At 45.6% G+C, this 14,556-nt stretch overlaps 1 protein-coding gene across 3 annotated transcripts in view; it reads right to left on the bottom strand.

Annotated features, from left to right (window-relative positions):
- SCN10A (sodium voltage-gated channel alpha subunit 10) overlaps positions 1-14,556 on the bottom strand; it is a 76,954-nt gene that overhangs the window by 20,249 nt on the left and 42,149 nt on the right. For 2 of the 3 annotated variants that reach the window (XM_010945964.3, XM_045509737.2), the window contains 6 exons: positions 13,877-14,050; positions 6,837-7,196; positions 5,056-5,502; positions 3,551-3,691; positions 1,812-1,935; positions 750-904 (listed from right to left, as the gene is read on the bottom strand). In XM_010945964.3, coding sequence (XP_010944266.2) covers positions 750-904; positions 1,812-1,935; positions 3,551-3,691; positions 5,056-5,502; positions 6,837-7,196; positions 13,877-14,050 — 1,401 coding nt within the window. The remainder of the gene's footprint in view (positions 1-749; positions 905-1,811; positions 1,936-3,550; positions 3,692-5,055; positions 5,503-6,836; positions 7,197-13,876; positions 14,051-14,556) is intronic. The other variant, XM_045509736.2, reaches the window with a different exon arrangement.

The following is a 14,556-nucleotide window of genomic DNA, read 5'->3' as shown; positions in this document are numbered from 1 at the left end:
CCTAAGCCATGGTGCAGAGAGAAACATCCTTCCTTGTCCTACAAAGCTGGGTGTTCAGCAAGGGGCTTAGGAATTGTCTCTTAACTCTGAATCTCTTGGCTGGTAAGGCCTTGTTATTCAAAGTGCGGTCTGTGGACGGCAGCAGCATCCTCACCTAGGAGCTTGTTGGGAATGCAAATTCTCAGGCTCCAACCCAGCTCTACTGAATCAGAATCTGCATTTTAACAAGCTCCCCAGGTGATTAAATTTTAAGAAGTCCTGTTACAATGATTTGCTGTGAGCTATGAATGAGTAATAGCCATATTTGCAAGTGGCTTGCTAGGGCAGGGAGGGATGGTCGTCTTTGTACTGGGCCCTCAGGAAAGGTCTGTGAGTTTGAGAGGACAGAAGGTGGAAAGGTGGAAAGTCAGGGGCTTTGGGATCAAATGAGGGCAAAGTTAGGTTTTGGTACTGACAAGCTGGATAACCTTGCACAAGTCAAGTCCCCTAAGCCCTCTGAGTGTCAGTTTCCCCATCTATAAAGTGGGCTGAATACATGCATTGCTTGAAATCCTTGCAGCCAGTACATCAGGCACCTCAAACACCTGCTCAGAGGAGCTGGCAGGCTGGGCTGCAGCTCGACTTCCAGCCACACGTTGGGGACTTTCAGCCCAGGAAGCAGGGGAGCCCACTGCTGCAGCTCTGGGGCCTTTGGATTGTGGGGGAACCCGCCTGGAGGGCTCTGGGGCAGGGACCCCACCTCCCCTTACTAGAGATCCACTGCTGAGCAGGATCATGAAGACGATGAAGCTCTCGAACCAGCTGTGCTCCACGATGTGGTAGCAGGTCTTGCGCACCTGCCAGCCCACGGTCCAGGGAAACTTGGTGACGTTCACTTTGCAGCAGGGATAGTAGCGAACGCAGCCTGTGGGGAGAGGAGACTGAGAGTGAGTGATGTCCCACTGGTAAAGGAGGAGTGTTCTTGCTTCAGCCTGGTGGGGAAACCCCTCTGCTGGGAAATCCACTGGCCACTCCTTTGGAAAAGAATTCTTTCCTGGAATAGGAGAGAAGTGGGGTCTCTTTCAGGCAGCCTCTCCATCCTGCCCTTCAGGTGTCCCTTTCCCCCCCTGGTCTTGCCCAGTCTCACCTCCTCCCAACCATCTTCCTCCCTACAGATGATACCAGTGGTCCCTGTCCTGGTGCCCGTCCTCTCTGGAGGCTTGAGAAGCCACAGGGCCTGGGCCTGGGGTTGTATGAGGGGCTATGTTCTGAGCCAGTGCTGAACTGAGAGGTCAACAACGTGGCTGGGATGGGGTCTGGGTGCAGCCCAGCCCAGGGTCATGTGAAACTGGAAACTCATTGAAGTGTGTGTTTTTTTTTAAATTACTTTTATGGTATGAACTATATGATTATTCATTTATTGCACAAATATCTATGGACAATACAATGGGCCCCGCTGTTCTAAATATCCAGGAAAAAGAAGAGTAAGAGGCAGGTTTGCCTTTCAGAGTCACACAAAAGATGGAGGGACACAGACGCATCATGGCCTGCCTTTGAGTCCTTTATGTCCCAAATCAAGAGTTTATGGCAGTGGCTGTTTTTCCCTTTAAACCTCAAGAGGGCCAGTTTATAACTCAGGTGTTTTCGAGGGTGATGAGGAAAGCACAGCCTTTGTTTGCCTCTGTGTCTGAATGAGGCAGCCAGAGGCCCAAGTTGTCTGTCTCCTGTGGACCCCAGGCCACGGCCCTGGACAGTGGTGGTGGGATGTTTGTGGAGCTGGATTCTGGCCCTCAGGAATGTCAAGGGGAGGAGGCCTGTGGCTACCACTCTACCTTCTGTGAAGCAGTCATCTGGTTCATCGAGGTCATCTGCCAGCTCGGGGATCTTCCTCAGGATCTCCTGGGGATCTGGGCAGTCCACGGTGCTGCATTCCGAGGAGCTCATGTCATCCACTCCCTGCAGGGCAGAAGCCCCAGCAGTGAACCCAGCTCTCTGCAGGGCCCAGGAATCTGCACATGGTCACTGCAGGTCTGACCAGCCCAGAGCTCCAAGACACAGCGAGAGGCCCTCAGGGCTGGACCACCACGGCATCCCTTATGTTTTGGTGCCTCGCCAGCTGAGCCCCAGAATAGCACTGCTCTCTGCAGAGCCCCAGAGGTTCAGCTGTGAGAGGCTTTAAACCTCCAGGCCCCTGATGGAGTGCTGGCGATGGCCCCGAGACACCGTAATTACACCCATAAAGACTCTCAGCCTTCACTGGGTTTGAATATTTAATCACGGAGCTATGCTGCAGGGGCCCTGCTGCCCTCCTGGCAGCTTCAGCCCTATCGTGTCTCCAGATGAATTCAATTAGGAGCTGAAGCTGCTCTCATATTAGTAAACCTGATCGCTTGGCTAATGGACCCAAGTGGAGGGGTGGGTCTCCATCTGTCACTGTCAGGCCCCTCCCTGCCTGGCCAGGGTCATGGACAAAAACAAAAACAAAAACAATCCCCAGCAGCTGTGTACTGAAAACACCCAGTAGAGAAAACTAGCCAGGGGAGTCCTTAGAATGCCCAGGAGAAACACGCTGTCCATGTGTAGAAGGTGGTAGCCCTCATCCTACTGGACCCAAGTGGCTGGTGTTCACCCAGGGCCCTCAGATCCCATCTCAGACCCCTCTCTTATCTCACCCCGCTGGGTAAGCCTTGCCCAGCGGCACACAGCCAGTGGCTGGCACTCCTCAAGCTGATGGGCTTGATAACTTTGGGATGAATTATGTCTTTCTTATCTTTGCTTTCCCAGTGCCTGTCACCGCCAGCACTCAGTGGCTAGGTGTCAAGTTAAATTCTTGAATTTAATACAGTGCTATTACAGATGCTAAATCTTTATGGATACCTCTTTCAATGTAGCTTTTTTTTTTTTTAAGATTTGTAATGAGACTACCAAGTTTATTTTTACCTTTTATATGATGTTCCTAAACCCCGAATCTTCTTCCTGCTCAGTCTCTGTAAGGCTGTCAGCACACCGTTCAGTACAGACAGCCTCTGCCCAGTACCAGTCTGGTTTTGACCAGAGAAGACAGTGTGGACAAAAGAAAGCGGGGGTTGGGGGTGGCTACAGGGAAGACTTCCTCACAGCAACTCTGACTTTCATCTGTTGGCTCTTGAAAGATACTTAACTTTTCTCTGTGCATTGTCTTTTGTTTCCTTTTTTTCTTGGTTGTCATTTTCTGGGCATTTATTCCATTTCTGGCAGGAGCTAAACACTTGACAAGCAGCATCTCATTTAAGCTTCAAAAGAATCCTACCAAGAGGCATTACTGCTCATTTTTACAGATGGAGACATGGAGGCTCAGAGAGGTTGAGGAACTGGTCTTCCATCCCCAGTTCATAGAACCTCACTCTTCCTGCTGAAATCATGCTGATTAGCCCAGAGGTTAAGGAGGACTTTAAAAATTTCCAGGAAGAGACATGAGGTTATGTGGTTGAGTGCAGTTTGGAATACTCCACCCCCATCCTCCAGCCGCCACCATCCCACTGGTCAGTGTCCAGCAGACTGTTCAACCTCTCCAGGAAGCTCACACACCTACCTCTGCAGGGCCCTGCGCAGCAGCCTCGTCTTCCCGCTTCTCACCTAGGTTCGGAGCTAGGTCCTCAGAGGACATCCCAGAATCTGGGCTCCTGGGCGTCAGGTGATCCTTGTGTCTCCCAACTTGCAGCAGCTGCTCCTGCTAGTGAGAGAGGGTCCCAGCTTGGGTGCCTGGGCCCATCCTCAGCTGACTACTAAAGTTGAAGAGATCTTGCCCATACAATCTGCCAGAACCAAGGACCTAATATATGCAACTAACGTACAGACATACATACACTTGGGTAGAGTGAGCATGGAGAACTCTATAGCCAGACAGATCTGTGTGTAACTCTTGGTGTGTCATTACTTACAAGCTGTGTGACCTTAGGCAAGTTATTTAACCTCTCTTATCTTCATTTTTTTTTTCCCATTTGCAAACTTGAGAAGGCCAGTTCTACTTCATTTGGTTATTTTGATGACTTAATATGTTAATACTTGCAAAACACTTCCCATGCAGTGCTTGGTTTCACAGATGTTAGCCGTGACCATTATTACTTGTCCAGAGGTCAGAATTAGGCCCTCTGGAGACCCCAAGAACCCCTAAAGTTACTAAAAATGACTCTGAGTGGAGACAGCCATCACAGAGTTCATGTCCTTTATTCTGGGGATGGTGACGCCCTGCCCTCGGCTGTCACCCAGACAAAGGCATGTAAAATATGGCAGCTGATAACAGCAGCTGCTGGAATGCAAGAGAACTGACAGCTGCAGGGGAAGGAGGCTATGGAAGAGCTCCAGACTCAAGGCACAGCTGTCTGAGGCCACTTAGTGGCCTGGCCAGCAGCACTCTGTGTCCCTGGGCCCTACAGGGATCCCCGTCTCCCTACCTTGTGCAGATGTGCGTGCCCCGAGTTGTTGAGATGAGGTTAACTAGGGTTGACTTATCAGCTTAAGGTGGTAAGGAACTGTGCAAAGCATTTAAAAATATATATTACCAAAAAATGTGTTTTACATTCTTTGGTGTCAAAGGAACAAGTGTCATTTCCCTGTGACATCCCTTGTGGCAAAAAGCTGGATGAATGAGTCACATAATGATCGGGACTCTTTCGTCTGCTGGTGAAGATTAGACGAGCCTTGCTCTTGGACAACATCCCGTTCTTAGAGGAATCTTATTAGCATCTCCTGCACAGAGCCTGGCTTGGGCAGAGTGAATGGGGCAGCTGTGTGAAAGACAATTCCAAGCACCTCGAAGTGGCCAGGGCCTCAGGCGCTACCCCTCCTCCCTGCTTGCCTGAGGAATTCTGACCCTTTCTTCCAGGCCCTGTTTAAATGCCACCTCCTCCAGAGAGCTTGGCACAGTTTATGCTTCCTTACGTCAAGGGCTCTTCTGCCTTGCTGGCCTGGGGCTCTTCAAGGCTGTGCCAGCCCTGAGGTTGGAAAACCTCTTTATCACAATCTCCCTACTGCCCCTGGTCACTCCAGCCCCGAGGCCCCTCCCTGCTTCCTGTGGCGGTGCCGTAGAACTCTCACCTGCCCTTGGGGGATCACTTGCTGCTGGGTGCTCCAAGCATCCTCCTCACCATCATCTTCCAGTTCATCAAGATCAGATTCACCCTCGGCAATGGGCACAGAGACCCATATGTTAGGATTGGTGATGAAATCACTGTGGTCATCCCTGGGGCCTTGGGGAGCCAGGAGTCCTCCAGGACTCCCCACGGCCGTGTCTGCTGCAATGTGGTTCTTGGCTTTGGTGGTGGACAGTGGAAGTTTCACCACCAGCTGGGGCTCTGATTTGGGCCGGGGGAGCAAGCAGGGTCGGCTGAGGAAGCTGCGAAGGGCCTTCTTGGTGCGACGGCTAAACACCTGGATCCGTGCAAGGGCCACCTGCAGCTTGTTCACCTCCCCGTCCTCCTCTGGGGCTGTGAGGTTGTCGGCGCTAAAAGAATTCAGGAGCAGGGCGATGAAGAGGTTAAGTACCTGAAGAGAAAGAGTGGAAGGGAACATCACTCAGTCAATGAGCTGAGCCCCGCCACGGCCCACCAGGTCGGCAGCTGGGTGGCAGGACAGCCGCACCTAGGCTTCTCCCTGCCCACCCAGGATGCTTTCCCTCTTGGGGGAGTGGACACTCTGACAGCAATTGAGGGGGTCCTTGGGGATGCCCCAAGTGACCTGCCTCATGTGGACAAGGCTTGGAAACACATTCTCCACCACAGAGGAGGATCACCTCTGCTGAGCAAAGGGACATTCAGGGATGACAAAGAGGAGCAGGCGTGGGTTTGCCCCAGGACTACCCTCATCATCCACACCCTGGGTTCTGTTGCTTATTCTGGAATCCTGGGCACATCTCCTGTCACCCATAAGCAGAGAGGGCATTATACCCAATATCTTTTAATAACCTATAATGGAATATAATCTGCAAAAAAAAAAACCCAGTTGCTATGCTATACATCTGAAACTAACACAATATTATAAATCAACTACATTTCAATAAAAAAAAAAAAAAAAGAAAGGGGCTCCTGGAAATCACATCTCCCACCTGAACCCTGGCCAGAGATGGGAGAGCAAGGGTGCCAAGAATTTGAGTGAGTTAGAGACAAGCTGAGGATGTGGAGCCAGGCTTGGCCAGAGGAGGGGTGCTGGGACCAGTTGGAAGAAAGGTCACCAAAGGGGCTCCCCCCAGCCTAGTTTTGGTATTATCATCGCGTTGGCTGTTGTCCATGATCCAGCTCCTCTCCTTCCTCTTGTCTCATTGTGTTTGCCCACCTACTCCTACCGAGACCCCGTGTAGCTTGGAGACGTCAGCCAGTTCCTACTCCCCTGGAAAAAGATGTCTTCTGAGACCCCCTAGAGTGGGCACAGGAAATCTCCCTTCAATAACTAACAGCTACTGTTAATTGAGTGCCTGTTGTGGCCCAGACACTGCACTAGGCAATTTGCATATATCATTCCTGTAATTTAATTCTCCCAGTAAGCCCATGAGTAAGCACTGTTTTCTTGATTTTAAGGAAATTAAAGCTCGGGAGATTGTCTCTTGTGCTGGGTCACCCAGCTTTATTAGAAGTGGAGCTGGGATTCTAAACCAGGTCTTTTCTTCTCTGTCGTATCTGCTATTTCCAGCTGCGTCCCAACCAAGAGTTCTTATGATGCGTCATCCCTGGGGCCTCGGGGAGCCGGGAGTCCTTCAGCCGGGGTGGGGGGCCGATGTGGGCAGAACATGTGCAAAACTTCCTAGGGTCCCCGGGATGTCTCCTGCACGGCCCACAAGACAGTGGGGGGCTCAGCACTCACCACCCAGGGGGCTCAGCACTCACCACCAGGTTCCCCAGAACCATCACGGTCAAGAAGAGGATGAGGCAGATGGATTTATCACCGACTTCCATGCAGGCCCACATGTTCTCGATCCACTCTCCGCAGAGGATCCGGAAGACGATGAGGAAGGAGTGGAAGAAGTCATGCATGTGCCAGCGCGGCCAGTCTTCGTTGGGCGCAGAGATTTTGTGCCGGTTTTTCTTGTAGTTGTCCCCAAGGAGCTGTTTGCCAACCAGGGCGAAGACAAAGACGATGATGGCCAGGATGATGGTGAGGTTTCCCAGAGCACCCACCGAGTTTCCGATGATCTTGATGAGCGTGTTTAAGGTTGGCCAGGACTTGGCCAGCTTGAAGACCCGCAGCTGCAGAGAAATGGAGACTGTGTCAGGTCCTGGAGGCTGCTTTCATCACCTTTCATCTCAAGTCTTGGCCAGAAACCAAAGGTGTGGGAAAAGCAGGTGGCAGCTCATTCCATTAACATGGGTTGATCCCGGGAAGCTGCTTTCAGAGAACTTTCTTCCTATGTCACCAGTTACTCAAAAATATGACCAGCCCTCTATGGTCCCTATGTGCTCCACTGTCTGTAGCAAAGTCAGGAGTCTCATACTGGCATGGGGGTCTTGTGACATGTACTCTGTTCTGTAGCAACAAGCCTCCTGAATGTGGATCTATTCTGTGGAGTGGAGTAGGGTATGATGGAGCTCACAAATGTGTGAAAACAGCCCACTTTTGACCTGCAGAGAGGCTAGCCTCCTGCATGTGGGGCATGACCCACTGCATTTGAGAGATATTGGCTAACCATCATCTTAGGGCATTTTTCATCTGGAGGGCGGACAACATCCATTGTCCTAATCAGCTCTGAAATGGCAAGTATGCGTGATTTCATGGAACTGGGATTCGTAAGTTTGTTTAATTGACCAATCTACCTATTTTGTTGAATGCCAGCCAGGCATGTGCATGGCACTGTACTAACCTGTGAGGTATATGGGGAGAGGTACATGGGCTTCTACCCTCATGGAACTAATGGTTAGTTACAGAGGCAAGGCAAAGACTCAAAGTCTTCATTGTCAACCCAAATGTGCTAAGTCCCACAAGAGAGCAAAAGCACCATGCATGAGATGTCTAAATATTAAAAAAAAATACATTTGTGTAGTTCTCTAATTTGTTAGAAAGAAATATGTGAGCTTAGCGATCATGGATGGGCTATTTACAGAGTACTTATAAGAGCCAGGCTCTGGCCAAGGTGCTAGGATGCCATGCTGGACAGAAGAGCAGCTTTATCTTCCAACACAGCAATGAGTAAGTCCCAAGGGAGGAGATTTAATCCTCTTATACAGAAAGTTCCATATCCATTTTTTGATGTGATTGGGGAGGCGGTCTATGTTCCCTTTAGATCTAACCTGGAACTTACTTTAATGAGGATGCTTTACTTTTAGAATAGAATGCAAGGTAAGTCTAATAGCTGTCCTCTATTGGGGAGGTCACCACTTGATGGTGAAATGAGTCTTACACTTGTGAAGAGTATCAGAAGACAGAGTAATACGGTAGACTACACTGGGTCCCCTGTGGGTTCCACTTTCCATCAGAAAGTTACTAAAAATGCTAGGTAATAAAATCTTAAGCACATTGATGATATGTCAATAAAGTAAGTAATTCTTTAGCCAAAAATTAAGTGACTATGGGAATTTAGAAATATAAACAGATTGCTGAGGCCAGCTTTTTCTCTGAAGACATTTGCAAAACTGAGTGAATCTGAGCATACGTTTTAATGGCCTCATGAGGCATAGCAAGCAGGAAACACATCCTAGGGCCTGCCTAAGGTAGAGAGTAAACAGGAATTTCTACCCCTGCCCCATTAAGGCTAGATACCATAAGAAGTATCTCTCAAGACAAGGGCAAACTGAGTGGCAAATTTTAGATAAAACTGAGAGAGGTTACTGCCAGAAGGCATTCACTAAAAGAAATTCTAAATGATGTCCTTCAGGCAGAAAGAAAGTGATCCCAGAAGGATGGTATTCTATGCAAGAAGTATAAAGAGCAAGGAAGGGCCAAGTATGAGACTGAATCTAAACAAACCCTGAATGGACACAACAATAAAATCTCATGGGGCAGGGCAGAGCCTGCCTATATGGTCCCCATGCACATTTACTCATCTCAGACACAAAAGAAGACTTTTCCAGCTTTACTTGCAAATAGTTGTGGTCATATTATTGGATTCCGGCTGATGGAATAGAGATGGGGATGGAAGTAACATACACTACTTTCAGGCAGAGCCATAAAACGCCATGCACTTTCTCCTCCCCTCCCATGGCCGCCATAGAGGCCACCCAGTGAAGATGGTGACATCACATCATCCTGGATCCCTGAGTCACTACTTGGAGTGGACACATCAGGAAAGCTTCCCAACCAGCACTGAGTATGTTGCAAAACATAAACCTTTATTACATTAACTCACAGATTTAGAGATTGTCACTGCAACTACTTGTACTTATCTTGAGTAATGTAGCAATTGGTACACTGAAGAGAGCCGTTGCCATATCAACATCATCAAATGCATGACACTGGCTTTGTGATTACATGGTGGACAACAGGGAAACTGACATGAGGCTTGGAAAGTGGTGATCTGTGTTGTGGTGGCAAAATGATTGCCTGCAATAATTCTGGGGCAGATCGTGAGCCAGCAGCCCTAGGGAAAGGGTCTATAAAACAGAACCTTAGCATTGTGTGTCAGTTGTAATTGGTTATCTTTGTCGAGATTGCTACAAGAACGAGATGAGCTCAGGGACTATTTGGCTGATTGATAAGAAATAAGAGGAAATAGAATCCAGGAGTTTAGAGTCTTGAAGGTTTAGGGAAGTACACTGCTTTAGATCTCCAAGAGCAACCAAAGGGATGAAATCTTTATGTGTTGAAGACCAGTTAAACTTGTCAATGAAATGAAGCAAATCTTAGCGAAGATCATATTAATGGTATAGCTGCCATTTGAGAGAAAAAGGCATGGAGACAAGGGGGAAAAAAAGGCAGAATTGAGAACCTTGTTAAAGAAAGCACACAGAGAGGTCTGAAGACATCTCAGTTTTGGAGGACTTGTACTGCAAAAGAAACGATGGCCCCTGACTGAAAAAGCCTTTGACTGTGTAAACTTGGCCATCTTTCTACAAGCAGGAGGCAAACTTTGAAGGTCGTACAGGTCTTCTTCATACATGGCACAGTCCCTTCTAAAAGGAGTCCCACCTAGAGCTGACTGGCTTGCATCAGACTATGATGTGAGTACGGAATAAACCTTTACTGGGTTAAGCTGCTGAATTTTGGGTATAGTTTGTACAAATCGGGGATTATTTATCATTGATTAAGTCACATAGCTTTTTAAAAACAAGATAAAATGAAAGTACTTAAGACAACAGTTGGAAAAGGGTAACTGGAATAAAAAGTCATCCTGGGAAATAACAATATTACCTAGATTTTAAGTTAACTATACATGTTGTCATTTCTAAGGTAACCTCTCAAAGAATAAAAACAGAGTATTTAGTTTCAAATCAATAAAAGAGGAAAATGGAACAGGGGAAAACAAATAGTCCAAAATAAGTCTATAAGATAGAGAGAACAAAAATACTAGAACAGAGGAAGGAAATAGAGAACCCAGAATACAATGATAGAACACATATCCAAATATATCAGTATTCGCAATAAAATAAGTGGATGAAATGCTTTGGTTAGAAGACAAAGAGCAGATTGTCAGAACTGAATAAGAATCTAAAATCCGACCGTATACTATTTATAACAGACATATAAAAACTCTAATGATACACAAAGGCTGGAAGTAAAAGGATGGATAAAGATATATCAGGCAAATTCAAAACTAAAAGAACACAGAGTTGTTTAATTAATATTAGGCAAAAGAAATTTTTTAGAGCAAAAAAACTTCTCTAGTGATAAAGACACTCAATTCTTACTGATAAAAGTTTCACTTTACTTACCGGGAAGATGAAATAACTTAAAATATGTATGCATTCAATAACACAGCCTCAAGATAGAACCACAAGGAAAAACAGACCATGCCGTAAACAGAGTGGGAGATATTTTTGTACACTACCATCTCAGTAATTGCTAAAACAAGTAGACAAAAATAAGCAGGGTTATAGAATATTTGGACCACACACTGAACTTTCTCTATCCAATGGATATACATGCAGGGTGCTACATCCAACAGCTGCAGAAGACACATTCTTTTCAAGTGCATAGGAACATTTTCACTATACTGAGCCAAAAGAAAATTATCAATAAATTTCAAAGCTTTAAAATCATACAGTGCATGTTCTCTGAGTATAATACAATTAAGCTAGGCCTTGGCGGCATAAAGATAACTGGACATACCACGTAACGTTTCAAAATTAAGAACCAGGCTTCTAATTAACCTTTGAGTCAAAGAATAAGTCAAATTTGAAATTAGGAAAAATTTAGAACCAAACAATAAGGAAAATTCTACATATTACAGCAGTTCTTAGAAGGCAATTGAAGTCTTAAATGAAAATACTGGAAAAGAAAATAGGTTGAAAATTCCATCTAAGAAGTTAGAAAAGAATAAAATATGTTGAACGGAGGATGTAATTAAGATAAGATGCAGGATTAATTGAAGTAGAAAACATCAATGAAGTAGAGAGGATCAACAAACTGAAAGTTGGTTCTTTGAAGAGACTAATTAAATTGACGATCTTTGGCAAGACTAATAAAAAGAGACAGGAGAAAGCAAAAATCACTATTTTTAAAGAAAGAAAAAATACCGTAAGTATAGGTGATAGAGAGCATTAAAAGATAACGGCACAGCATACACAACTTTATGCCAATCAACTCGAAAATTTAGATAAGAAGGAAAAATTTTTAGAAAAATATAATTTACCAAAACCAATCTGAGAAATAGAAAATCTGACTAGTTTCACAACCATCAGGAAAATTAAATCAGTAATGAAAAATCTTGACCTCCAGATGGCTTAATTAGTGAATTCTACCAAACTTACAACGAACAAATCAGTCCAATCTTACCCAAAGATTGGGTGGAGAAGAAGAGGAACACTCCTCACCTCTTTTTATGGAGATTAGCATAACTTTGATAACTAAATACCAAAACCTAGCAAGGACAATGCAAATAAGGAAAACCACAGGCCAAATATTACTCATCAATATGGATGCAAACATTAAAAAAACTATTAGCAAACTTAATCTTACAATGTATTAAAAGTGTATCATGATCAACTTGGGCTTATCCCAGGAATGCAAAGTTGATTTAACATTAGGAAATCAATTAGTATAATTCACTACTTTAACAGATTAGAGAAAACCATGTGATTATCTTAATCATGCAGAACAATTATCTGATAAAATTAAACATCCATCCATGATTAATATTCTTAACAAAAGAGAATTTCCCTAAAGTGATTGAGGCTTTTTTTTTAAATCTTGAAGAAAAAAAAAAAACCTGCCACAAATATCAGACTTGCTGAAATGCTGAAAGCATTTTCTTTGAGATCAGGAAAACAGCAAGGATGTCTGCTATTAACACTTCTTTTCAACAGTGTACTGAATGTCCTAACTAGCACAGTAAAGTAATAAAAAAACCAAATGGTATACGGATTAGAAAGGAAAAAACAAAACACATCATTTGCATATGATGCAATTGTGTTAACGAATGTAAAAGATTAAATAGATAAATCATGAGAATTAATAACAGAGGTATCTGGATAGAAAAACATTAAATGACAAAATCTAGCAAAAAAAAAAAACAACACTCAGAAAAGGCCATTGAAAAAGAGATTTCATTTAAAATAGCATAATGAACTATGGAATATCTAGGAATAAACTTAACAAAATATGGAGAAAGCCCCGTATGGAGAAATTATGAAATGACTGAAAGAGTGAAGTAAGTGGAGGGTAAACCGTGTTCAGGGACCCGAAGACTGCGTAACATAGCGGGTACATTTCTTCCCAAACCGATCTATAGATTAGTGCAGTCCCAATAGGAAAACAAAACAACAACAATTCTGTGTGTATGTCGGTGTGCGACTTGGCAAGTTGATTCTGAAACGAATACAAAGTGCAGGGGCCACGATATTCCTGAAAAAATACAGCAAGGTGGGTGACTTGACTTACAGACACTGGACGTATTCAAGGCAATTGCAGTCATGGAGACAGTGCAGTACTGGTACCAGGGCAGATCAATGGGATTAACGGAGCCAGGCTTTAAATGATGGGGAGGGAAGCGATGCTACTTTGAGAGGAAGGAAAAAGTAAGAATGAAGACAGAATTTTCATTCCTTCCTTCTTTCCTTTTTTCTTCCTTTTTCCTTTCCTTCCTTTCTTCAATCAACAGGTGTTGATTGAGTTCCTAGGATGTGCTAGGCTTTGTGCTAGGCCCTTGGGATAGAATGGTAAACCATCCTGAAACATGAGGCTAGTAGGAGGCAGTTTTTGAGGTGCGTGAGACATCGGGGCTGTGATCTGGGGATCTGGGGAATGACCTCCTTGGGACAGGAGCTGGGACTCTGGAGTCAGGCAGCCTGGCTTAGAGATGCAGGTCTGAGGCTCACTCAGCAGCGGGGAGACTTTGAGCCATCGTTTAGCCACCATGTCTCAGTTTTCCTCATCTATCTGTGGGGACAGTAAAAGCAATACTGTCAAGGGTGATGGAAGCATATAGTAAGGTATGTTGTGTCGAGGGGTTAACTCTGTGTCTGACGCATTGTCAGAGCTCAAGAAACCGTAGCTGCTATGACGGTTGGTCGTTGTTACTGATAAGAGAACAAGAGGGTGCTGGGAAGTCCCCTCTTGGTGCAGATGAGGGGCCCCAGGTCTGGAGAGGAGAAGGCCGACCCTCACTTTGAGTAAGTGGAAAAGCACCAGTTTCCAGGTCCCAGGAGCCATGCCCTGCCTCCTCCTACAGGGACTGGAGAGGAAGAGAGAGCTGGCTGGTAGGGTCCCCAAAGGACAGTCTGTTCCGGGGGAGCCTGCCTAGATGTGGTTTCCCCAACTCGCCAAGAGAGCGCATTACCAGGCGGAAGGTCCGCAGCACCGTCAGGCTCCCCTTCCTAGCTGTACCCAGTTCTATCAGGCTCACGGTGACGATGATGCAGTCGAAGATGTTCCACCTCTTCTGGAAGTAATAGTAAGGGTCGAAGGCTATGATTTTGAAGACCATTTCAGCAGTAAATATCACGGTAAAGACCTATGGACAGAAACAGGGATCCGTCTCAGCTTGGTCTGTGGAGTCAGGGGACAATGACAAATAGGGTGGGGGTGGGAGAAATGTCCTGTTTATAAAACAGCAACTCCTTTTACTTTGTTTTTATTCGGTTTCCATGTTATCTGCGGGCTCCTGAAGGACCAGAGATGGGAACGCTCAATGTGGCAGCATAGGGAAATCTCTGGACCAGGGCACAGGGAATACACATTACTGTTTCCGTGCCTCAGTGTTTCCCTATGAATGGTGTTAGACACGGAGTAAGCAGATAACCATTAGGATAATAATTATATAATTTTGTGAATGAGAAGTCAGTCTGGTTCAGTAGTTTAAAAGCAGAGATTGTGGGGCAATACAGACCCAGATAAAAATCCCAACTCAGCCATTTCCTAGCTTGTATAAGCTTGGACAAAGAGTGCATCCTCTCTACCTCAATTTCTTCATCTGTATAATGGGCTTAACATGAGATAATGCATATGCAATTCTTAGCA

The sequence above is a fragment of the Camelus bactrianus genome, chromosome 17 (genome assembly GCF_048773025.1).
Source record: "Camelus bactrianus isolate YW-2024 breed Bactrian camel chromosome 17, ASM4877302v1, whole genome shotgun sequence".
In the NCBI taxonomy this organism is placed as follows: Eukaryota; Metazoa; Chordata; class Mammalia; order Artiodactyla; family Camelidae; genus Camelus; species Camelus bactrianus.
This window is presented reverse-complemented; position numbering and strand designations above follow the sequence as displayed.